This window comes from Bos indicus, chromosome 9 (genome assembly GCF_029378745.1).
Source record: "Bos indicus isolate NIAB-ARS_2022 breed Sahiwal x Tharparkar chromosome 9, NIAB-ARS_B.indTharparkar_mat_pri_1.0, whole genome shotgun sequence".
Classification (NCBI taxonomy): domain Eukaryota; kingdom Metazoa; phylum Chordata; class Mammalia; order Artiodactyla; family Bovidae; genus Bos; species Bos indicus.
Genome location: NC_091768.1, coordinates 7,930,330 through 7,956,564, shown reverse-complemented (window position 1 = coordinate 7,956,564; position 26,235 = coordinate 7,930,330). Strand labels below are relative to the sequence as shown.

Here is a 26,235-nt window from a genome sequence, read left to right as displayed (position 1 = left end):
TGCCATCACCGACTCGATGGACATGAGTTTGAGTAAACTCCCGGAGTTGGTGATGGACAGGGAGGCCTGGTGTGCTGCAGTCCATGGGGTCACAAAGAGTCAGACACGACTGAGCGACTGAACTGAACTGAGGTGCTATATAACTTTTAGACAGTGATTTAACCCTCACATCAGCACTATACATGGGCACCAGCATTCCACATGATGGAAGAGAATATGGCGGCATGCAGAGATCCAGTCACCTGGCGAATACAGAAGAGGATGTGTGGCCCTGATTCTTTCCCAGGAAGGAGCCACCTCTCTCACACACAGCTTGCTCTTTGTCCAATACTGTAGGCCTCACCCCACACTACATCATTGCCCATCCCTGGTGGAGTGAGAGCTGCCTTGTTTAGCAGCAGAAGGGCATCAGGAGAGAGAGAAAAATCCACTGCAGGTAGCAAAGCCGGGGCTTTGGGGAGTAAGAAGGCTGGAGAGAGGAATGTCCCTGGGAGAGTTTATAGCCCAAGGGAGAGGCTATGAGGGTGTAAGGGGACAATGGACGTGGGATGGGCGTGCGGAAAGACGCAGGGGACACTTGTGAAGCAGAAGTGCATGTGCTTTTTCCAGAATACTTCCTGCATACCTGCTATGTACTTGTCCCAATTCTGAGTGCTGGGAAAACAACAGTGAGCAAGACACTCACAGGTCCTGCCCTCGTGGACCTTACACGGTACTGTGTAAGGAAAGTAAACTTAGGAGTAAGTAATCATCTAAAACATGACTTAAGGCGATGATACAAAAATAGTGTATGGGGCCAGGGAGTCACTGGGCCGGGGAGGGGTATGCGTGTGCATGCTTACGTACATGTGTGTATGTGTGTGTGGATGGTGAGGGCGTGTGCTGTGCTAAGTCGCCTCCATGTTTCTGACTCTTTTGTGAGTCCATGGACTGTAACCACTCAGACTCCTGTGTTCGTGGGAGTCTCCAGGCAAGAATGCTGGAGTGGGTTGCCATTTCCTCCTCCAGGGGATCTTCCTGACTCAGGGACTGAAGCCGTGTCTCTTCTGTCTTCTGCACTGGCAGCCGGGTTCTTTACCTCTAGCACCACCTGGTGTGTATGTGTGGGTTTTTGTGTATAAATGTATATACGTGTATCTGTGTGTGTATGAATGTGTATGTGTGGGTGTTTGTGTATATGTGTGTCTCTGTGTATGAGTGTTTATGTGTGGATGTTTGTGTATAAAAGTGTGTATGTGTGGGTGTTTGTGTATATGTGTGTCTGTGAATGTGGATGCGTGGGTGTTTGTGTATATGTGTGCCTGTATGTGTGCGTTAGTATGTGTATGAGTGTGTATGTGTGGGTGTTTGTGTATATGTGTGTCTGTGAATGTGAATGTGTGGGTGTTTGTGTATATGTGTGTCTCTGTGTATAGGAGTGTGTAAGTGTGGGTGTTTGTGTGCATGTGTGTCTGTGAATGTGGATGTGTGGGTATTTGTGCATATGTGTGTCTGTGTGTGTATGAGTATGTGTACATGAGTGTGTATGAGTATGTGTGGGTGTTTGTGTATATGTGTGTATATGTGTGTCTGTGTGTATGAGTGTGTATGTGTGGATGTTTGTGTATATGTTGTCTGTGTGTGTATATGAGTGTGCATGTGTGGGTGTTTGTGTATATGTGTGTCTGTGTGTATGAATGTGTATGTGTACACATGGTTGGATGTGTGTGTACAGTGTCTGTATGTGTGTGCATGTGAAAGTCTGCATTAGGTTGAAGAGCCAGTAGGAAAGACCTTTCTGAGGAGATGAGGTGTGAGCTGAAAACGGGGTGAGGAAGGGGCCATCGACCAGGGGCAGGCTCAGGACGGTGCCGGGAAACGACAGGCAGGCGGGCAACCTGAGGCGTTCAAGAGACAGAAGGGAAGCAGACGCAGCCGTGCGACCTTCAGTAGGAGCTGAGGGGTGGAGGAGGAAGACTGTTAATACAGGATGCGAGAGAGGCAGGGGTTAGTTCAGAGGGGCCCAGATCCCACCAGAGTCTTGTCACACAAGTTTCAGGAAAACACAAAATCTAACAGTGGCAAACAGGGGACAGGAAAGTGAGAAAGAAAATGAGGGGTCCCGGAAGGAGCCTGTGTCGTCCACGGAGGCCGGGGGCGGTGGCTTCATTAGGGGGACAAGGCGATGTGGCGATGCTGGTGATGCCCCCTTAATCAGGGGACGAGGCAATGTGGCGATGCCCCCTTAATCAGGGGACAAGGCAATGTGGCGATGCTGGTGATGCCCCCCTTAATCAGGGTACAAGGCAATGGGGCGATGCTGGTGATACCCTCTTAATCAGGGGGAGAGGTGCCTAGGAGGCAGACGGCAGCAATGCCAGGCCCAGGCTCAGGCCCCTCAAGGACGGGCAGCCCCATGTGCACACGGCAGCCCCACGCACACACGGCAGCCCCACGCACACACGGCAGACCCTGCGGGGCGTGCCTGGGCCAGCTGGCAGCTCCGCTGCAGCAGAGCTCAGGCTCCAGGGTGGAGCTCAGAGCACGTGTCCAGCCTCCACCACCCCATAAGCCTAAAGCTCAGAATCTGTGTGTCCTGAGCCCTAGTGGAAATCTGGAGCCTTTCGCAGAAAAATAAAATTACCAGGCATAGAGCCAAATGGGATAAAATCAGGGTGCAAACACTGGAGATAAAGCAGACAGGAAGAGGACCAGGTGAGGGAGGTGACAGAGGAGGCGGGGAAGGAGAGAAGACTCTTCCCTGGGGAAACTGATCCAGATGAGACAGGCCAAGCCTGCAGCAAGGCAAGCATCCAGAGAGACTTCAGGCTGCCGTCTTGGTCACCTGGGAGGGTGCATGGCACACACCTCTCTGGCCTAAACGGGAACTCTCCCAGTCCTGCAAGATTCCCTGTGGTGGGCTCAAACTGGTCTGCCTCCTGATCCTTACCCTGAAGCTTTCAACCCTCCAAACGTCAGAAGGCAACTGTATTTGAAGACAGGGCCTTTGAACAGGTGATTAAGTGAAAATAAGGTTGGGTCCTGACCCAGCCTGACAGGCATGCTTGTGAGAAGAGGCACTGAGAACACACAGCAACATCAGGGGCGATGCACGCAGGGACGAGAGCCCTGGGAGGCCACAGGGAAAAGGCAGCCACTACACGCTGAGGAGAGAGGCCTCGGGGAAGCACACGTGCCCACACCCTGACCCTGGCCTTCCAGCCTGCAGAACTGCGATGCAACACACTTCTGTTGCTGCAGAACCACGATGCAACACCCAGTTCATGGTATTTATTACGGTAGCCCCGTGACCTGACACATTCCCTGATAATTTCTTAAGAGGAAAATTTGATAATAAATGAAACCACAAGAAAAGACTATCTGTACACTGTGCTTGTGCAAATGCCAATGTTTTCTTGCATCTGAAGGAAATAACGAGGGGTTCCAAAAGGGCAAGACTGCTTATCAGATGCCTCATCATTTTTTCTTGAGCTCCACCAAAGCCGTTCATGTATACCACATGACAGGTACCAGTTGATAAGTGGCATTCCACAAACACCCAACTTTCCTGAGTTCCTCTCAGCTTGCAGCCATCTCCCAAATTCTGTGCACAGTAGGTTTTACTCGTGTTGATGGGTGAAGCAAGATGCGTTCCTTAATATCTCCCTCACTGAAGGCAGGTATTCAGCACTGAATTTCTTCTTTCCTTCTTTATAACAGGGGAACACCCTCAACACTATCTAGAGATAGCTTTGAGTTGCATAACTTCTCTCTACCCTGGAGAAAAAATAGGGAACCTTTTCAGGCTTCAAGCATTGAAAACAGCATCTGTTGTGACTCAGACTGATTGTCAGCTGGACTCAAACTGGCTCTCACAGGGCCAGGAATCCTGGCTACTGATTCAAGCCATCCTCTCATCCACTTGCTGGTTAACTATGAAATGGTCTTGTGGTGTCAGCCTTTCGGACTAATTCTTCTTGTCAGACTCCCATGCTTCTTGACATATTCCCTGCCTTTCTCCTGTGTTAAGAGTAGGGAAAGAAAAGAAAAAAATCCAGTTACCCATTCTTGCTTAGGTAGTGCTGTGAGGAACACCTGACCTTCCTTTGTTCCCAGGAGAGACAGCAAAATATACGTCTGCAGCAGCAGCAGACACGTGTGGTCCAGAGATGCTTCAGGTGTTTGCTCCGTCAGAATCTCACCTTCCCCAATCATAAGGGTCGGCAGGTTTCTTGACCTTTTACTGTGTGCCATGTGCGAAATTAAAAGATGCTAACTCTTTGGGAGAAAAGTTATGACCAATCTAGACAGCATATTAAAAAGCAGAGACGTTACTTTGCCAACAAGGTCTGTCTAGTCAAGGCTATGGGTTTTCCAGTAGTCATGTATGGATGTGAGAGTTGGACTATAAAGAAAGCTGAGTGCTGAAGCATTGATGCTTTTCAACTGTGGTGTTGGAGAAGACTCTTGAGAGTCCCTTGGACTGCAAGGAGATCCAACCAGTCCATCCTAAAGGAAATCAGTCCTGAAGATTCACTGGAAGGACTGATGTTGAAGCTGAAACTCCAATACTTTGGCCACCTGATGTGAAGAACTGACTCATCTGAAAAGACCCCGATGCTGGGAAAGACTGAAGGCAGGAGAAGAAGGGGACAACAGAGGATGAGATGGTTGGATGCTATCACCAACTGGATGGACACGAGTTTGAGTAAACTCCGGGAGTTGGACAGGGAGGCTTGGTGTGCTGCAGTCCATGGGGTCACAAAGAGTCAGACATGACTGAGCGACTGAACTGAACTGAAGTGAGGTGCTATGTAACTTTTAGACAGTAATTTAACCCTCACATCAGCACTATACATGGGTACCAGCATCCAGTCACCTGTCCAGCATCAGACAGGGGACAAGTAGAAGAGCCATGACCAGAAGCTCAGGACTCTGCCTACAGAGCAAGCTCTCTGAGTCATCATCCTCTACTACTTCCCTACATCCCCAGGAAATTATTAATTTATACTAATTATTATTATTATTAATTATAGGAAATAATTAACTATAGGAAATATTGTAGTTATTAATTAATTACAGGAAATTATTAATCCTCCTGGTTGCCTTCTCTGAAAGAGTACTTACTAGATTGTATTTGGTCAAGAAAATTAGGCTAATCATTACATGAGGGCCTTGGATGATCACAGTCATAGATGCATCCCCATCTGTCAATCCACTCTTTTGTACACAGAAAACAAAAGGGAAATGAAAGCAGAACAGAAATGCTACTTAAGGATCCTCGCCTACTTCTTGATGGGTACATGAGAAAGATCCAACGTACCTTCTTTCTCATCAAGTGTTTTAGGAGAGAAGATGCTTACCTTATCCAAAATCATCAGCTCTATTGAGAATTTAATTTCTTTCTTTTTGTTGTGTTGGATCTTCCGTGCCGCACTGGGGCTTTTTCTAGGTGCAGTGAGGAGGGGCTACTCTTCATTGCGGTGTGTGGACTTCAGCTTTCCATTGTGGCGGCTTCCCCTGTTGTGAAGCACAGATTTCTTCTCTTGTTCTCTGCTGCTTGGGCTCAGGAGTTGCAGCTCTCAGGCTCTAGAGCATGGGTTAGTTGCTCTGCAGTATGTGGTGTCTTCTGGACCAGGGATGAACCCTGTCCCCTGCACTGACAGGCAGCGTCTTTACCACTGAGTCATCAAGGGAGCCCTTGATGTGATTTCTTGACCTCCTAATTCTGAGAATTTTCCTAAGAAGATGGTTTGCATTTAAGAAACAAATTGGAAGTGGAAGTTTTCGGCCTCCTATTTAATCTAAGTTATTGGAAAAATGAATTTTCAAGCCTCAGGAGTATGTCAGGCAAACAAATGATTTTCAAACATTGAGCGGGGAACCTGTTTGAGGGTCCTAATCAACGTTTCATAACATGATAGACAAGAACAGAAAATGCAAGAGTGCATTACCTACAGAATAGGTAAATGTTTTGTAAAAGTCTATTTTTCAGCTATATATTGATGTTAACTGTGTGTCTTACAGTCGGTCACAGTCAAAAACATTTGGAAAACACTGAGTTGGGCCAACAGAAGTTTCATCAGGGAACTAAAAGATGCTTGAAAAGAGACAAGTCCTCATATTCATCAAGTTTGAGGGCCATTGTACATGAGGAGTCTCTGTGGATACTCCATGTGTGTATTTTTTCCAATTTTTCTTTCTTTACTTCCAATGATAAGCCATCTCAGAGGCCTGCCTTTCATTCCATTAAGCGGATCTTGCCTCCTTTTCTGATCCACTATTGCTGAAACATGCTTGCCTTCTTTTCTCCGAACCTCTAAATCAGTGATGTGGCCAAGTCTTCCTCGACTCACGGATCCCCCTTCTCTACCTCAGCCAGACCACCTTTCAGAAACAGCACTCAGGTTTAGTACTTTGTTTATAGAGAATCACATCCAAACTCTTCTCTAACCTCGGTTCTCCTGCCTTTATGACCGATGTTTTCCAGTATGAATCTCATTTTTTACAAAACTTGGTCTTTTGAATGTGTCACATGCATACCATTACTATGTCTTTTCTTTTTTCTTTTTTTTTAATAAACTTTTTGGCCACACCCTGTGGCTAGTGGGATCTTGGTGCCCATATGAGGGATTCAACCCATGTCACCTGCATTCGAAGCATTGAGTCTTAACCACTGGACTGCCAGGGGAGTCCCAATTTTTACACCTTTTACTGGAGTTTGATGATTGTTTCTGCCCTAGCTTTCTTCTCCAAATTCTATCTCAAAGCCTAAGGTTCTTTTTTTATTGCTGCAGTTCAGACTCTATGTTTTGAGAGCTCCTGGAAGGGAGACACTGTAATCTCTCTTCCTCATTACTGGCCTAGCCTCATTCCTAAATTATCTTTTCCTTTAGAAATATTGTAAGCAGCCTGAGAGCAAGGCGTTAAGAGCTACAACACCAGTACTAATGGCATTACAGAGAACCTGCTATCTGCCACATGATTCACAAATGGGTTGTTACATGTATAATCTGCATTTTTTCTAAGCCTCTCAACAACCCTGAAAAACAGATATCACTGGGCTTCGTTATTCATGGATTTCATATTTGCAAGTTCAATTACTCACTAAAATTAACTTCTAACTCACAAATCAAAGTTCATAGCTTCAAGAACATGCATAGCGTGGTGAGTTTGAGTCACCCCATGTACATGCACCCCGCTCAGGTCACAGGACCATGCAGCCCACATACTGTAAACAAGTGTGTTTCATGGTCGATTTAATGCCCAGGTTTTTTCCCCCCATATATTTTGTGCTTTTTGATGGTAATATCACTGTTGAAAATGGCACCCAGCATAGTGTTGGAGGATTATCTAGCATTCCTAAATTCAAGAAAGCTCTGGTATGCCTTAGAGAGAAAATATATGTATTAGGTAAGCTTTGTTCAAGCATGATATGTAACAATAATAATGTTTTATATAAACAAATATATAATAATGAATATATGATAATAACATACATATTGTTATATATACATAAATAAGTCAAACAAAGTCATGTATTAATTGGTTGATTAAATTATACTACCAGATTCTTGTAGGAATCCATCCTGTATTTTCCCGGCTAGTAAATGATTCAGTATTCTTTCACTTATAGAATATAACTGCCATGATTAATGGAATAGACTCTACTACTATTTATTCTTTAGATATGAAGAAATAAGGTACATAAAGATTAAGCAATGTGTCTGAAAACATCAACATAATTATTGGACAAATTTCAATTTGCATGTCTGATTCAACTTTGTAAGTTCCATAGTTCCAGGCGTGGGTGGTGTAAACTCAACTTCCACTGATTATGCAACTGGGTATGAATTATCCCAGGGGTGAAAAAACAAGTAAACGGATAAATCTCTTTTTTTCTTTCTTTCTCTTAATTGGAGGCTTAGGGTACTTTTCTTTTTTGTAAAGCAAATTCCTCAAATATTACTATATTATTCACATTCACTAATTACTTGAACAAATATTTGCATGTCTACTATGCTCCCAGTGCCAGATTAAGCCCCAGGGACCTAATTGTCTTCTCAACAAGTTTAAAATTTACTGCTGAAAAGAGGCCTGGAAACAAATAATTTCACTGTTATGTGAAACACCTGCTCTAATAGGAGTACTTTGTTGTTTTTTCGGCACTAAGTTGTATCTTAGTACCAACAAAAAGATTCTTTGTGACCCAATGGACTGTAGCCTGCCAGGATTCTCTGTCCATTGGGTATTTACAAGGTTTCAAAAGGCAAGACAATTAGGAAAACACTGAATTCTGCCTGAGATCTGAAGAGAAGATTTTTGGACTAGAAATGCTTTTTGATCTGCATCTTGAAGGAATCTGCATCAGATTAGAAACAGGAAGACCAAACTACAGCAGAGAACCAATAAGAGCGGAAATATGGACATAAGGCCAAACCCCAGGGTTTGGAAAGAATATGCCTGAAGGGAAAAGGCTTTTGGAATAATTTTATACTAACCAGATACCCAAAATAAAACTACTACTATGCTCTATACTTCCAAGAAATAAAGGCACACCTTATTTTTCCCCTAATTTCAACAGACTGTGGCTATTCTATCTCACTTTCATCAATGTATCAATGGAGATAGAAGATTGATCAATGTGTTACTCTTTTACTGAATCTAGCATTAACTAGGCATTTTACACGGAGAAGGCAACGGCACCCAACTCCAGTACTCTTGCCTAGAAAATGCCATGGATGGAGGAGCCTGGAAGGCTGCAGTCCATGGGTTCGCTGAGGGTCGAGGGTCGGACACGACTGAGCGACTTCGCTTTCACTTTTCACTTTCATGCATTGGAGAAGGAAACGGCAACCCACTCCAGTGTTCTTGCCTGGAGAATCCCAGGGATGGGGGAGCCTGGTGGGCTGCCGTCTATGGGGTCGCACAGAGTTGGACACGACTGAAGCAACTTAGCATCAGCAGCAGCAGCAGCAGCAGGCATTACACATAAAAAGCCTTGCACAGAACTACACTTAAAAGAACGTATTCTCTCTAAACAGTTTTACTTAACATCTCTTTGGTCTTCGCTCTTTCCCCAGTTAAAAAAAAAAGGATAAAAATTCAGTGGTGTCTATATAATTATTAATTTTGCTGTGAATTCAACAAATATTTGTTACACACATTGTATAGTAAAGAATCTGCTAAATCCTATTCGGATGAGGGGGACTTGGAGCTAGGCTAGGATCCAAAGATTGATCAGGACTATTTTTTCTTTTGCAAAGATTCACACATGACTGCTAATAACTCAGGATGTAAAGAGATACAGGAGGAAACGTGTTTCTGGCATGCAGAGGCTGAGTACTGAGAGATTAATTTAGAAGATGGAGAGACACTAAGCCAGTCTGAAAGCAAACAGAAAGCTAAGGCCTGGAGCCAAGAAACACAGCACATCCAGGAGGCAGGAAGTGGTTGATTTAGCTCTAGGTCAGGTCCATCTAGTCAAGGCTATGGTTTTTCCAGTGGTCATGTATGGATGTGAGAGTTGGACTGTGAAGAAAGCTGAGCACCGAAGAATTGATGCTTTTGAACTGTGGTGTTGGAGAAGACTCTTGAGAGTCCCTTGGACTGCAAGGAGATCCAACCTGTCCATTCTGAAGGAGATCAGCCCTGGATGTTCTTTGGAAGGAATGATGCTAAAGCTTAAACTCCAGTACTTTGGCCACCTCATGTGAAGAGTTGACTCATTGGAAAAGACTCTGATACTGGGAGGGATTGGGGGCAGGAGGAGAAGGGGATGACAGAGGATGAGATGGCTGGATGGCATCACCGACTCAATGGACGTGAGTTTGAATGAACTCCGGGAGTTGGTGATGGACAGGGAGGCCTGGCGTGCTGCAATTCATAGGGTCGCAAAGAGTCAGACACGACTGAGCGACTGATCTGATCTGAACTGAACTTGTGAAGGGAGAGAGTGGTCCATGCTCATGGCTGGAGAGATAGGTTATCCAGGTACCATGGATACACTAGAAGGCAAGACACAGGCTTTGGGTTGTCTTTCAGGCAACCTTGGAGCCCAGGTGAAGGGTTCTGACTTAATCATGACATAATCATGGCCATCCTAGGATAGCCAATGGGGCTACCCTGGTGGATCTGCAGCAAAAGAATCCGCCTGCCAATGCAGGAGATTCAGGTTCAATCTGTGGGTTGAGAAGATCCCTGGAGAAGGAAACGGCAACCCACTCCAGTATTCTTGCCTGGGAAATTCTATGGACAGAGGAGCCTAGCCGGCTACATTCCACGGAGTGGCAAAGAGTCGGACCTGACCTAGCAACTAAACAACCAGGACAGCGGACATGATGAGTAGGGATGTAGGGAGAGATCTGAGGGAGTATGGAAGGAAAAAGGCCATGGAACTAATGCAGGCTGGGGTCACTGAAAGAAGGCAAAGTTAGGATACAGCAGTGGGAAAACAGGAAAGACAGATGGAAGAGGCACAGGATCGGCTGCCCATAAGGAAAGGAAGAGAAGGGAAAAGTCCAGATGATATTACAGGAGCAGCCTAAGGACCAGTAATTCTACCAAGGTGAAAATGCAAGAGAACATGGCACTTACGATGAATTTAGTTTACGTCATATGAAGTCTGATGAGCCCAGCCAATCACAAGTGCCCTGAGCCCCAGGGAGTAAAGGCTTAGAGGTGCTGGGTAAGGCTGTCATCAAGTAAAGACAACAAATACATCCAAAAGGTTTGTGCAAAATGGTTTGTGGAAGGTAGAATAAAAGAGGTGCAAAGTCCCCTGGGATTTTAGAGATGAGAAAGGTCATTTTCAGATCAAGTCTGGGGCTTGCAGGACTGGCCTTCAGAAAGACTTGCAGCAACTTCACCTGGAGTGGGACAGGCAGAGATGAAGAAGGACTTCCAGAAGAAGAAGGCTTCCAGGTCCCTGGAAAGACACCAGTCAAGACAGCAGAGTAGAAAAATGCAGCTCCTTTATGTGAGAAATGACCAGAACAGCACCTGCTGAGATTTTGTGTGCATGCCGAGGACTAACTACCGAGTAGGACAGAAAATCAGCAAGGTGTTTCTGATCAAGATAAAATAACACAATCACATTGCTCTATTTAAGTCAAACCAGCTGATGTCCATGACAAAGCCTCTGGTTACACTAATCATTCACGGAGTCCGTGCCCTCCAATGAGAAGTTCATTCACAACATGACCCCAACACAACCTAGTAATTGTAATTTAAGTACGATTAAAACCTTAAAGTCCTACATTCTTGACAGTACAGAGAGGCCCAAGAGCTCAATGAGTACAGCTTTCTGCCTGATGTTTCCTTTGTAAATACAAGAATCTGACGTGTTTTGAAATAACAACTTGTACCTTACGTGAAGGAGTTCACATGTAATTTTTACAATGTAAACGCTAATGGATAGAAGTATTTCAGAACTAAGGAGAAAAGTTGTACTTGGCTTACTTTATTACATTATTAAAACTGGAAAACTTTCATTCTTTGTAAAGCAGTAAAGTGTTAATTGATTAGTCATGTCTGACTCTATGCAACCCCATGAACTGTAGCCCGCCAGCCTCCTCTGTCCATGGAATTCTCCAGACAACAATAGTAGAATGGGTAGCCATTGCTTTCTCCAGATCTTCCTGACCCAGGGATCAAACTGCATCTCATTGGAAAAGACCCTGATGCTGGGAAAGATTGAGAGCAGGAGAAGAAGGGGGCAACAGAGGATGAGATGGTTGGATGGCATCACTGACTCAATGGACATGAGTTTGAGCAAACTCTGGGAGACAGTTAAGGACAGGGAAGCCTGGTGTGCTCCAGTCCATGACTTAGCCACCGAATAACAACAAAGTAATAAAAGTTTTGGGAGTTCCCTGTTAGTCCAGTGTGTTAGGAACAAGTACTTTCACTGCAGGGGCCTGGGTTTAATCTTTGGTCGTGGAACTAAGTTCCTGCAAGCACTGCAGTGCAGCCAAAAAAAAAAAAAGAATCGAAATGTTCAAATGACAGTATCTTCTACTCTTCCTCCCTGTAATGCATTTTTACAGTTAGAAATGTATTCCTGGACACAGGTAATATAATATTATATATACCACAGCCCCTCTAATTCTTATTGCAGCTACTATGAACAGAATATTTATATAATTTAAGTACTATATGAATCTCTATACAAATTAGGGCACAGGTATTATTTATGAATAATTCCGTGATACCAAAAAGCATTCTATTCCTCTTTCCCTTCAATCTCTGGTCAAAACAAAGCAAAACAAAGCAAAACAACAAACAAAATCCCTGAAAAAGCCCACCCTCTGCATTTTCTAAGTGAAATGCAAATAAAACTCCCAAAGGAAGAGTGGGCTGAAAGAAAATTACCTGATGTGGGAGTTTTGCCAAACTTTTATGTTAATGAACTTCATGCAGAGATACAGAAGAACATTATGCTGGAAACACAAAAACTAACTCAAAAACCAACTCAGTATTCTTGGCAGGAGTACATCTAGCCTACAGCACAAGAAAACTTAAGCTGAAATCCAAACTAGTGTTGCATCAAATATGCTTTGTTTGCCATTCAACAAGCTTGGTCTTAATGGCAAAGACAATTCTAAAATTGGATGAGTACTTAAACTGTACTATGGGAAAAAAATCATGCCGTTCTAGAAGTTTGCCATAACAAGACAAACAGGCTGTTGAGGAGTTACTGAACTTATTTTCCTATCCAGGACAATTCTCTACTCGCCCGGCATTTTCAGGCAATAATTCCACAAAATTAAGTATGGCCTTCCCCCTTCTAATAACAAAACTCCGAACAAAACTTAAACCATGTCTTCTTTGCATGCTATAGTCAATGTGCTTTCATTATGCTTAATGTACTTTTAATAGTCTCCTATGGCAAGATGGTGTTATTAAGTGTGGGAATAAAAGATCCATGCTACAACCTTGAATTTACTATAGTGTCTTTTAGCCGATGGCTCAAATCACTTCACACACATTCTTACTCGCTCTCTCCTTGAGGTGCATTATGTTTGTTGGGGACACTGAAGGGTAGAATGACTAAGGAATTGGGGTCACTTCCACAGCTCATACCGCACACAGCTTGGATTCTTCCCCAACAGGAGGGAGCACACCCCGCTCCAGACCAGGAATCCTCCAAGGTGGCTGTACCAGCTTCTCAGGCCCATAAGTGATCCCAAGGTCACTTGGTATTCCTTCATGGAATTGCCTCCCTTACCTGGACGCCATCAGAGGCAGGGATGTAACTTGCCCTTTTAAAGGTGTTGGTCACATTCCTGAGGATTTCAACCGACATCAGAAGATCGCCTGCATAGAAGTTTTTCCTCTGAGTTAAATCCAGCAGTGTCTTGGTGACCTGGGACATCCCATCACCCGCCAGCATTCTTTGCCCCTTTGCAAGGTGTTCTTTGATCTGTGATGGTCAACAGAACAGAATAAACATCAGAATCTTCATTACTGTTTCCCCACATAGCTTCATCAGACAAATGTGTTTAAAACTAAAGAGCTGACTTTCCAATAGCACTGCAAACCTTGGGAAGGTTTCAAAACTAAGTTGAATGTTTCCCACCCTAGCAAGGAAAAACTGCCAGAATCTGTGTCCACATTTTGGCAGGCTTGATGGACTTGCCTTTTCTAGTTTTCAGAAAACATAATTTAGCGTTTCGCAGGAAGCATGTATTAATTTAGGGTTTTAACTGAAATAAAAACAAAAAATAGCTTTGCACATGGTAAACATGGGAGGTTGTTCACTGAGGTGTGAGCAGAGACGGGAGACTATAAACACGTCAAAATATCCTTTTGTATTTAAGAAGCTGAGTTTAATGACTTTTGCCTTACTTCTTAAAGTAAACACATCTTTATGTAGCAGCAAAAAAAGTTTTCACAATAACATTTAGCTTAAGATAGACATTTAGTTAAACTTTAGAAGTCTACTATGATGAACATGACTGAACACTAGATTAATTTAGCTTTATTTTAAAAAGGAATAAACAACAACAAAATAAAAATCTCTCAGCTAGGTTTTCAGCAGCAGAATGAATCATTGAGGTGCAAGACTTAAATTAGTTTGATGACCAGAGAAATACACTGTCAGTTTTCATATTTGCTTATCATCCAGTCCAAGGGAAGAAAAGCATCTTATCACACGGAAGAATGTTACAGTAAAAGTATAGCAAGGATAAATTTACTTATTTAATAGATACACTAGCAAGGATACACTCATAGCAAGGTATATGTTTACTTATTTAATAGAAGGTTAATCTTTATCATCCCATTGCTAAATTTGTGATAACGTTAACTTATCAAAAGATCATGAAATACTTAGGAACTAACACAGCAGAGAAAGACTGGCCTAGAAAGGTTCAAGTATAATACTATAACCATCAATTTCCCATTAAGAAAAGTGTTAACAAATCCTTTGAGGTACAGCAATCAATCTGAATTAATTTTGGAGTTAGGAATTTTCTTTAAAATGCATTTTTAGGTGCTTCCTTGACACTTCAGACATTTAAATTTTCCTTAGCCTCTAAAACTCTAAACATATTTTGGGAAAATAAAAATCTTCAGAGACATGCTCTGTTATTTGTGTTACATTAAAAACATAACATGTTAATGGAGTTTATTTCTTCCCATTTTCTTATTCCTCTCCTGGTCTCCCCTCAGTGCCAGCCATCAACACCTGACCCAGAGAATGGATGGTCCAGCAATGATCCAGCAGTTGCTTATCTCTGTGGTCTCAATGCTCGTCGTTATGGAGTGATACTTAATCTAAGATGCAGACACTGTGTTGGCCAATCAGAAAGAACGCTGATCCCCCAGTAGAAGCAGACTGGGGTACTATGAAGATATGTGCTACCAGGTTGAACTCCAGGCCTGCCTCTAAACTAGTGATAACTCAGAAATTTTCTATTCAGGTTACGTGTGCCATAATGTCATATTGTTTGCACTGGATATGCCACCCATTCCTCTCTCTCTCTCTCTTTTTTTTTTTTTTACCACTCAGATAGTCCTGGTTCTTCTAAATATCTGAACTGAGTTAATCAGCTCCTTCTGTGTGGTCTTAACTCATACATCCATCAGCTACTCTATCACACTGAATTAAATATAATAATTTGCTTATATGTCTTCTGTCCCAGTAGTCTTTCTGAACTTTAAGGGTAGGCTTTCTGCCTTGTTCATAGCCTTAGAATATAGAACAATAAAAGTATGCTAGAGTGAACTCAGCTATGATATTCCGACTATATCTTTATGATGGAATACGATAGAATGGGCTTTAAAGCCAGGGTTGCCTAGGTTTTTATTTAAACATTTCAACTTACTATTTATATAATTGAAGTCATCGGAGACTCAGTTTGTCATGTCTCTTCTCAGTCTTGAAAAATATGCCTATACGGTTTCAAGTTTTAAAAACATATATATTTTTAATTAAAATAAACCCACACAAGCCTCCATAGTCAGCACAGCTATAGCATACAGAAAAGCAGCTAGTTCATCGTGATCTGCATGCCTAAGAGATCTAGTTCCTGGAGACTCACACTTGTCCTCTGATTCACTGTGTTCTGGTCACTCTGGTCTTTTTCATCGTCCTCAATTTTAAGTACATGCTTGTCTCAGGGTCTTCACCCTGCTTTTCCTTTTGTCTGGAACAGTCTTCCCACAGAGATCCACATGTGTTCTTGTCATTTCCTCACAGAAGTCTTACCTGACTTCCTATCTAAAAGGCATCCTTATCATTCTCAATTATCTTACCTTTTTTTCTTTTTACTTAGGTATTAATTTAGCTTTTCAAAAAATATCTTACCTTCTTTGTGCTTAACCTTAGCCTACCATTGTGCTAGATCTAATGTCTCATTGAGATCTTATGTCTCATTTATTTTTCTGCTTCCCACATTAGAACAGAAGCCATGTGAAAGAAGAGATTCTTGTGTATTATGTTTACAGTTATACTCTCAGTACCTAGTGGACTTAATATGTTGGACAAATTAGTAAATGAATTATTGAATGATTCCTCCTAAGCTCATTAAGTTTTTGGGATTAAGTTGTTGTTCAACCGCTAAGTTGTGTCTAACTCTTTGTGACCCCATGGACCGTAGCACGCCAGGCTTCTCTGTCTTCTACTATCTCCAGAAGTTTCCTCAAATTCATGCCCATTGAGTCCAGGATGCTGTCTAACCATCTCATCTTCTGCTGCCCTCTTCTCCTTTTACCTTCATTTTCCCCAGCATCAGGTTTTGATTTTTCCCAATGAGTTGGCAAAAGTCCTGGAGCTTCAGTTTTAGCATCAGTCCTTTTAATGAATATTCAGGGTTGTTTTCCTTTATGATTGACTAGTTTGAACTCCTTACAGTCCCAGGAACTCTCAAGAGTCTCTCCAGCATCACAATTCAAATGCATCAATTCTTTGGTACTCAGCCTTCTTCATGGTTTAATTCTCACGTCTGTATATGACTACTGGAAAAACCATAGCTTTGACTAGATGGACCTTCTTTGGCAAATGGATATCTCTGTTTTTTAATATGCTATCTAGGTTTGTCATAGCTTTTCTTCCAAGCACCAAGTGTGTTTTAATTTCTATGGGATTAAGTTAGGCACACTTGGAAAGTTGTCCTAAGCTGTCCCACAGCATAGTCCATAGAAAACACTGGTATCAGAGAGCATAAGATAAATAAACTCCCTGACCTGCAGAGACAGTGCAGCTCTTGGACTCAAAAGTATCTGCTTCAGTAGGTACAGTGTGAAATGGTAAAGAAAAATGAAGTTAATAAAGTCTACCCTAAATAATTTTGCAGACCTCAGTTCTCAGTTTGGTGCTCGCAGTACAAATCACAGCTGAGATGCTCAAAGCCAAGGAACACTTAGACAGTTCTCCACTAGGAACGTGGGGTAGCAATGATTGCCAAGGTAAACATCTGACTATTCAACTCAGCTGCCCATCTATTATTTTGTCAATCCCCTCCTATGCCCTGGAGGAGGAAATGGCAACCCACCCCAGTATTCTTGCCTAGAAAGCTACATTCATGGAGGAGCCTGGTGGACTATGGTCCATGGAGGCACAAAGAGTCAGACACGGCTGAGCAACTGAGCATGAGCACCTATACTGGTGAGAGTGTGATTCATATGGACATAATGCATCCTTCCCCTCAGACAAAAGCATCACAACATTGACTTGAATCTTGGGGAATGCACCATTCAGACATGTTTTCTGTTTGCAATAAAAATAATAGAGAGAGCTTCGGATGTCTCAACTAATCAGAGCTAGGAAAGGCAGACTTTCATGTCTGGGTCAGCACCAAATTTGGCCCAGTCAGTAGAAATTAGTCATTGCCAGCTGACAGCTGCTTAGCAGGCTTATGTAGAATGAGCTGTTCTCAGTCTTGATCTTTGAGACAGATGACCAGACCACAAACCAGCTCTCACAACTGATACTAATTAGCATCCTTCCTGGCATTGTCTATATATGGAAGGCATTCAGAACAAATACCTTGTAATATTGGTACCCAGTAGCATAGGCTACTGGTAGCGTTTTTAAAGGATATAAAGGGTATTTGGGTAAGACACATTCAGAATGTATTTAGGTGAAAAACAATTACAGTTTCTTGACCTTCCTTCCATAACACAAGAGTTCCTACCTCGGGCCTACCCTTTCACCACTTTTTTCCAGAGTGATGAATCCATGTTTATCTCCTGGACTTTTTTCTCTTTTCTGGATCATGAAGAAATAGAGTTCAAAGTGGGTTTGCTCACCTCATCTTTCTTTGTTTCATACTGTTCCTCATTTGCATCTTCTGTTCTCATCTCCATGATATAATCCTTTGGTTAAACCTCAATGATTTTGAATCCCACCCATTCTTCAGTCTTCATTCTTTTCCAGTCTTTCCTTCTCTCAAAATATAGCCTGACTTTGGTACCTTATTTATATACCAATAACTTATCTTGTTTGGAGAAAGGCATGGCAACCTACCCCAGTATTTTTGCCTGGAGAATCCCATGGACAGAGGAATTTGGTGGGCTACAGTCCATAGGGTCGCAAGAGTCAAACATAACTGAGAAACACACACACACACACCCCTCATCTTGCTATTTCCTTTGAACTAATCTTTGTTTGTCTTCAAAATCAAAATCAGAAGTATGAAATTTGACTTGAATCCCACAATTCTTTAAGCTGAAAATTAAACTCAACGATTACCTTCTAAGCATTCTCTCTGAAAATCTTAGGAGCACACTAGGTTTAAAGAACAGTTGGAATCATCAAACCTGGATTTAAATGTCGTCCAAGGGCTTCCCAGTTGGCTCAGTGGTAAAGAATCTGCCTGCCAATGCGGGAGACATGGGTCAGGTCCCTGATCCGGGAAGATCCCACATGATTCACAGCAACCACTAAGTCTGTGCGCTAGAATCCAGGAGCCGCAACTACTGAGCCCACCTGCTCCAACGACTGAAGCCCATGTGCCCTGGAATCCCTGCTCCACAGCAAAGAGGAGCCGCCATGATGAGAGGCTCTCACACCATGACTAGAGATCAGCCTCCACTTGCCTTAACTAGAGAGCAAAGTCTGTACAGCAAGAAAGATCCAGCAGAGCCCAAAACAAACAAATTAATGAATCATTGATTTATCTGCTAAAACAACCAAATATCTTCAGTTGCTAGGGTGGGCTAATACAAAGAGATTAAAAATGGATACAGCGACTGTTTTCCCTTCTTATCTTCAATTTCTAACTTCTCTAAATACTAGCTATGTTATGTTTCTTATATCCATCCCTCTTACCTGTGGGCAAGATGGAATCTGGTACAGGCTTCAAGGCCTATCATCACACTCTTAACAATACTCTCCTAACTGGTTTAACTGAGTGAGTCTTTCCCCAAGCTAATTATCCTACCTTTCACATCTCTGAACAAGTTGCTTCTCTTCTGGGGGAAAAAAAAAAAAAAGTCCACCAAAAAATCCATCCATTTTCATATTAAATCAAATATGCCCTTTATTATTTAACTTACAAGGCCAAACAAACATAATCCTAACCAACAATTCCAATCTTTTATCTGTCTCAGTTTATTCATCCAACCCTAATCTATTATTTCTATCCAGTGAGTTATCGTTTCAGTCTTTACATCTTTATTGCTCATTAATAATTCAATCCACTTTAATTTTGAACTCTTCATACTAGTCTTTACTTTTATTATTGTTGACTTTTAAAACCAGCAATATATTTAATCTATTTATTCACTACTGCTTCTCAACCACCTATTCTTTAATTCTCTTCTTCTTTCAGAGCATATTTTCCTTTTTTCTAATCGTTTATTAAGGTTCTATGAATGGTAACTCATTCAATCTCTGATGTACTTTATATAAAAATTATACTCATTTTCAATTGATCTTTTATGTGAGAATGTTTTTATTTCCCTTTTAGCATTTTTATAATGTGATTCCGTGTCTCTCTCGTTGCAAGTTACACAGTTGATCTTTTGTAGATTACCAGTCTTTTCTTAATGGTAGTTTTTAGTATTTTTCATTTTGTTTTTAGCACAATACAGATTAAGTTACTATGGACTTGCATATATTTATTCACAATTCTTTTAAATCCGAATATATTATCTGTCTTCCACATTGGAAAATTCTTAAGTACTAATTCATAATGCATCTCTATGTACTCTACTTCTGGATCACATTTCCGTTACATTATATACATTTCTATTAAATGTACACTAAACTGTCTCATTTTACTCTTATTTTTCTAAGTTCTCTATCACTCTTTTCATTTCTGTATCTATTCTGGCTTCTGCGTGATCTTTTTCCAAACTAACTTCTAATCACTAATTCTTTCTTCAACTATATCTAACTGGTTCTTTATTCTGCTCATTCGTTTCAGTGACATTATTTTCCACTTATAGAAGTTCTAGATCATTTTTTTTCACAGTGTTGCATTTTTTAACTGTGCCTTCTGTTCTTTTATTGCTCAAATTATTTTCAACAAATACATGATCATTTCTTTCATATTTTCTAATATTTCTACTTGCATCACTGATTCCCTTGATTCTTGTGTTTGCTAACTCTCCCTCATGATATTTGAAATTATTGTCAACTCATATTCATTGAGGTGTGTTTATCTTTCAGGACCTTCATGCTGTTGGTTTGTGAAAGAGTTGTTAGGGACTAGCCTGAGGGTGAGGGCCTCAGGCAATTCAATGATACTGTATCACTTTATGTTAATCTCCATGTTAATTCCTTCTATTTATAGTTCAGCTAGCCTTTCAGTTTCTGAAAGGTAATTTCTTCCCTCTTCTTCCTAAAATCTTGTATAAACTTAATTTTTTTAGACCCATCATAGACCTATAGAGTTTGTTTCATCCATGAAGCCAGAGCAGTCAAGATAGTGCCAGCTTGTTGCAGGGAGCTTGGTTCAGCTTGTTCCACAACTTAGCCTTGTGCAGGCCATGACTCATGTGGAAGGTGCTCTTGTCACCAGATCTAACAAAGCTTTAGAAACTCAACTTCCAGTACCCAGGACTCATGCATAATCAGAAATCCTCCCAGGCTGCTCCCAGGAAGTATTAACTTCCTCCTATGACTCTCGCATTCATTTCTTCTTTTCCTTCACTCCTGATATCTAAATATTTCTGTCTTTCTTTTGAGCTCAGTTATCATGCACCTTTTAAAAACAGTCTTGATGTAGTTTATGCAGAACCTCAGCATGATCTGTGAAGTATTATGTTGGTCTACCCCACTGTTCCTCTACTGCCGTGGGTCCCTAATGCCAAATAGAATAAACTACTCACCATTCCCAAAGAAAGCCCAGGGATTCTGCTGTTACTCCCTGAATTATGTGCTTCTATGACTTTAAATGTTTTCTCCAAATCCTTTTGTTAATTTGTTATCTTTCTTTTCTCCTTCCTGAATTCTTTTCAGATAACTGCAATCATGATATGATCTGTACTTTCACCTCATAGAAGTGATCTTGCTCTATCTTACAATATTATAGTGTTTGTGTTCTTATCTCATCCATTCTATTAGACTGTAAACTCCAAAGGGCCTGTAGTTTCTTTTTCAATTTGTTTACCCTGTAATTTCCAGCACATTGTCTGAGGCACAAAGGTATCTTCTCAAAGTGCTTGTTAAATGAAACCAAAACCATAGAAGAATTTTCTTTTTTCCTTCTGTAACTGTGATCTTCAAAAGTAGACAATGTAAAAACATAGCTGTCCATGATTATTCAAAACAAAGAAGTATGTGATAATTAGGGAACATTTACATTTCCTGACAGAACTGCCTTTTAAGAGCTATTCAATTAATATAAGTAGGCAAATTTTAAATTTCTACAGTTATTAAATTTCTACAGTTGGAAACCTTTTGAAAAATAATAGCAACAATTACCACAAAATATAATAGCATTTATTAAGTGCCTATTTTATGGCAAACATGGGACTAAGCATTTTACCTGATTTATCTCATTTGAGTTTTAAAACAATTGGAGGTGCTGTAATTACCCATATTTAACACAGACATGCTGTGGTGAGATGCCTTCCTGAGGAACACACAGCTCGTAAACTGTCCCAAGATTTGAGCTTAGGCAGTTGGATTCCAGGGTCCATACACTTAACCATTACACATTAACTCAGGTTTTATACAACACTTTTGTTAGAAACTGTTAAAATGCTTTAATATTTAGAAGTTATCCTCAAACATGCTTGTTTTGACACTAAATCTTTTTCATATGAAAAAAGAATATAAAAATAAAGAGGCTTGGCAAGCAACTTTCCAGGCTGCTGAGATGCTGTCAATTATTAAGTAGTGGTCGTTAATTTGAAATGCAGTGTGGAGGTGTTCCTAAAGTCATTTACCAATCTCTATAAAAGATTTTATAGATATTGGAGTGGCAGCTGCATGGTGCTGGAGCAGCACCTGCGTGGCACTGGAGTGCCTTTGAGGAGATACCCCACATCCAAGGGCAAAGGAGAAGCCCCAGCAAGATGGTAGGAGGGGCGAAATCACGTTAGGATCAAACCCCACACCTGCCAGAGACACTCAGAGGGCTCAAACATAGCTTGTGTGCACCAGGACCCAGAGATCACACAGAGACTGAGACAGACTATGTCTGAGTGTCTTTTGAGGAGATACAGGTCAGCAGTGGTCTGCTGCAGGGGCAGGGGATCTGGGTGCCGCAGACGTGGGTATGGCATAATCCACCTGATGGAGGAGGTCGCCATTAACCCTGCCATAGAGCCACCAGAACTTACACAGGACTGGGAAACAGACTCCTGGAGGGCACCAACAGAACTTTGTGCACCAGGACCCAGGAGAAAGGAGCAGTGACCCCACAAGAGACTGACCCAGACTTGCCTGTGAGTATCCAGCAGTCTCCAGTGGAGGCGTGGGCTGCGGTGGCCTGGTGCAGGGTTGGGGGCACTGACTGGGACCTTCTGAATGAAGTCACCATTATCCTCATTATCTCCACCATAGTTTGGCCTTAGGTCAAATAACAGGGAGGGAACACAGCCCCACCCTTTAACAGAAAATTGGATTAAAGATTTTCTCAGCCTGGCCCCACCCATTAGAACAAGACCCAATTTTCCCCTCAATTAGTCCCTCCCATCAAAAGCTTCCCTAAGTCTCTTATCCTTCTCCATCAGAGGGCAGACAGAATGAAAACCACAATCACAGAAAACTAACCAATCTGATCACATAGACCACAACCTTGTCTAACTCAGTGAACCATGCCAGGTAGGGCCACCCAAGACTGAAAGGTCATGGTGGAGAGTTCTGATAAAACGTGGTCCACTGGAGAAGGGAATGGCAAACCACTTCAGTACTCGTGCCTTGAGAACCCCATGAACAGTATGAAAAGGCAAAAAGATAGGACACTGAAAGATGAACTCCTCAGGTTGGTAGGTGCCGAATATGCTACTGGAGATCAGTGGAGAAACAACTCCAGAAAGAATGAAGAGACAGAGGCAAAGCAAAATCAACACCCAGTTGTGGTTGGGAATGGTGATGGAAGCAAGGTCTGATGCTGTAAAGAGCAATCTTGCATAGGAACCTGGAATGTTAGGTCCATGAATCAAGGCAAATTGGAAGTGGTCAAACAGAAGATTGGAGAAGGTGATGGTGCCCCACTCCAGTACTCTTGCCTGGAAAATCCCATGGACAGAGGAGCCTGGTAGGCTGCAGTCCATGGGGTCGCAAACAGTCGTACATGACTGAGCGACTTCACTTTCACTTTTCACTTTCTTGCATTGGAGAAGGAAATGGCAACCCACTCCAGTGTTCTTGCCTGGAGAATCCCAGGGACGGGGGAGTCTGGTGGGCTGCGGTCTATGGGGTCGCACAGAGTCAGACACGACTGAAGTGACTTAGCAGCAGCAGCAAACAGGAGATGGCAAGAGTGAACGTCGGCATTCTATGAATCAGCAAACTAAGATGGACTAGAATGGGTGAATTTAACTCAGATGACCATTATATCTACTACTGTAGGCAGGAACCCCTTAGAAGAAATGGAGTAGCCATCATTGTCAGCAAGAGTCTGAAAGGCAGTACTTGGATGCAATCTCAAAAATGACAAAATGATCTCTGTTCTTTTCCTAGGCAAACCATTTAATATCAAAGTAATGCAAGTCTATGCCTCGACAAGTAATGCTGAAGAAGCTGAATTTGAACAGTCCTATGAAAACCTAAAAGGCCTTCTAGAACTAACACCCAAAAAAGATGACATTTTCATTACTGGGGACTGGAATGCAAAAGTAGGAAGTCAAGAAATACCTGGAGTAACAGGCAAATTTGGCCTTGGAGTACAGAGTGAAGCCGGGCAAAGGCTAATACAGTTTTGCCAAGAGAATGCACTGGTCATAGCAAACACCCTCTTCCAACAACACAAGAGAAGACTCTACACATATACATCACCAGATGGTCAATACTGAAATCAGACTGATTATATTCTTTGCAGCCAAAGATGGAGAAGCTCTATACAGTCAGCAAAAACAAGACCGGGAGCTGACTGTGGCTCAGATCATGAACTCCTTATTGCCAAATTCAGACTTAAACTGAAGAAAGTAGGGAAAACCACTAGACCATTCAGGTATGTCCTTAATCAAATCCCTTAAGATTATATAGTGGAAGTGGCAAATAGATTCAAGGGATTAGATCTGATAGACAGAGTGCCTGAAGAACTATGGACAGAGGTTTGTGATATTGTACAGGAGGCAGTGATTAAGACCATCCCTAAGAAAAGGAAATTCATAAAGCCAAAGTGGCTGTCTGAGGAGGCCTTACAAACAGCTGAGGAAAGAAGAGACAGGAAAGGCAAAGGAGAAAAGGAAAGATACAGTCATTTGAATGCAGAGTTCCAAAGAATAGCAAGGGGAGACAAAGCCTTCCTCAGTGATCAATGCGAAGAAGTAGAGGAAAACAATAGAACAGGAAAGACTAGAGATCTCTTTAAGAAAATTAGAGAACCATGGGAACATTTCATGCAAAGATGTGCCTAATAAAGGACAGAAATGGTATGGACCTAACAGAAGCAGAAGATATTAAGAAGAGGTGGCAAGAATATACAGAAGAACTGTACAAAAAAGAACTTAATGACCCAGATAATCATTGGGTCATTGTGATTGTATGTGACTGGTGTGATTACTCACCTAGAGCCAGACATCCAGGAATGAGAAGTCAAGTGGGCCTTAGGAAGCATCACTATGAACAAAGCTAGTGGAGGTGATGGAATTCCAGTTGAGCTATTTCAAATCCTAAAAGATGATGCTGTGAAAGTGCTGCACTCAATATGCCAGCAAAATTGGAAAACTCAGCAGTGGCCTTAGGACTGGAAAAGGTCAGTTTTCATTCCAATCCCAAAAAAGGCAACGCCAAAGAATGCTCAAACTACCACACCATTGCACTAATCTCACATGCTAGTAAAGTAATGCCCAAAATTCTCCAAGCCAGGCTTCAACAGTACATGAATGGTGAACTTCCAGATGTTCAAGCTGGATTTAGAAACGGCAGGGGAAACAGAGAACAAATTGCAAACATCCATTGGATCATCGAACAAGCAATAGAATTCCAGAGAAACATCAACTTCTGTTTTATTGGCTATGCCAAAGCCCTTGACTGTGTGGACCACAAAAACTCTAGAAAATTCTTCAAGAGATGGGAATACCAGACCACTTGACTTGCCTCCTGAGAAATCTGTATGCAGGTCAAGAAGCAACAGTTAGAACTGGACATGGAACAGACTGGTTCCAAAAAGGAAAAGGAGTATGTCAAGGCTGTATACTGTCACCCTGCTTATTTAACTTCTATGCACAGTACATCATGAGAAATGCCAGATTGGATGAAGCACAAGCTGGAATCAAGGTTACTGGGAGAAATATCAATAATCTCAGATATGCAGATGACACCACCCTTATGGCAGAAAGTGAAGAACTAAAGAGCCTCTTGATGAAAGTGAAAGTAGAGAGTGAAAAAGTTGGCTTAAAACTCAACATTCAGAAAACTAAGATCATGGCATCCGGTCCCATCACTTCATGGCAAATAGATGGGGAAACAATGGAAACAGTGTCAGACTTTATTTTTTGGGGCTCCAAAATCATTGCAGATGCTGACTGCAGCCATGAAATTAAAAGATGCTTGCTCCTTGGAGGAAAGTTATGACTAACCTAGACAGCATATTTAAAAGTAGAGATATTGCTTTGACAACAAAGGTCTATCTAGTCAAGGCTATGGTTTTTCCAGTAGTCATGTATGGATGTGAGCGTTGGACTATAAAGAAAGCTGAGCGCTGAAGAATTGATGTTCTTGAACTGTGGAGTTGGAGAAGACTCTTGAGAGTCCCTTGGACTGCAAGGAGATCCAAGCAGTCCATGCTAAAGGAGATCAGTCCTGAATATTCATTGGAAGGACTGATGCTGAAGCTGAAACTCCAATAAATTGGCCACCTGATGTGAAGAACTGACTCACTGGAAAAGACACTGATGCTGGGAAAGATTGAAGGTGTTATTAGAAGGGGCAACAGAGGATGAGATGGTTGGATGGCATCACCGACTGAATCAATAGACATGAGTTTGGATAAACTCTGGGAGTTGGTGATGGACAGGGAGGCCTGGCGTGCTGAAGTCCCTGGGGTTGCAGAGAGTCGGACATGACTGAGCGACCGAACTCAACTCAACTCATGAAAGATGTTTGTAGTTTTATTCAAGTGGAGAGAAAGAGCCCACATGGGTACATGAAGGCTTCATTTCCCTTGGCCTGTATTTTTCAATTCTCTT

At 42.0% G+C, this 26,235-nt stretch overlaps 1 protein-coding gene across 4 annotated transcripts in view; it reads right to left on the bottom strand.

Moving 5' to 3' along the window:
• The window catches only part of ADGRB3 (adhesion G protein-coupled receptor B3), an 894,978-nt gene that overhangs the window by 452,579 nt on the left and 416,164 nt on the right, over positions 1 to 26,235 (bottom strand). For all 4 annotated transcript variants that reach the window (XM_070795670.1, XM_070795669.1, XM_070795668.1 and 1 more), the window contains one exon: positions 13,208 to 13,402. In XM_070795670.1, coding sequence (XP_070651771.1) covers positions 13,208 to 13,402 — 195 coding nt within the window. The remainder of the gene's footprint in view (positions 1 to 13,207; positions 13,403 to 26,235) is intronic.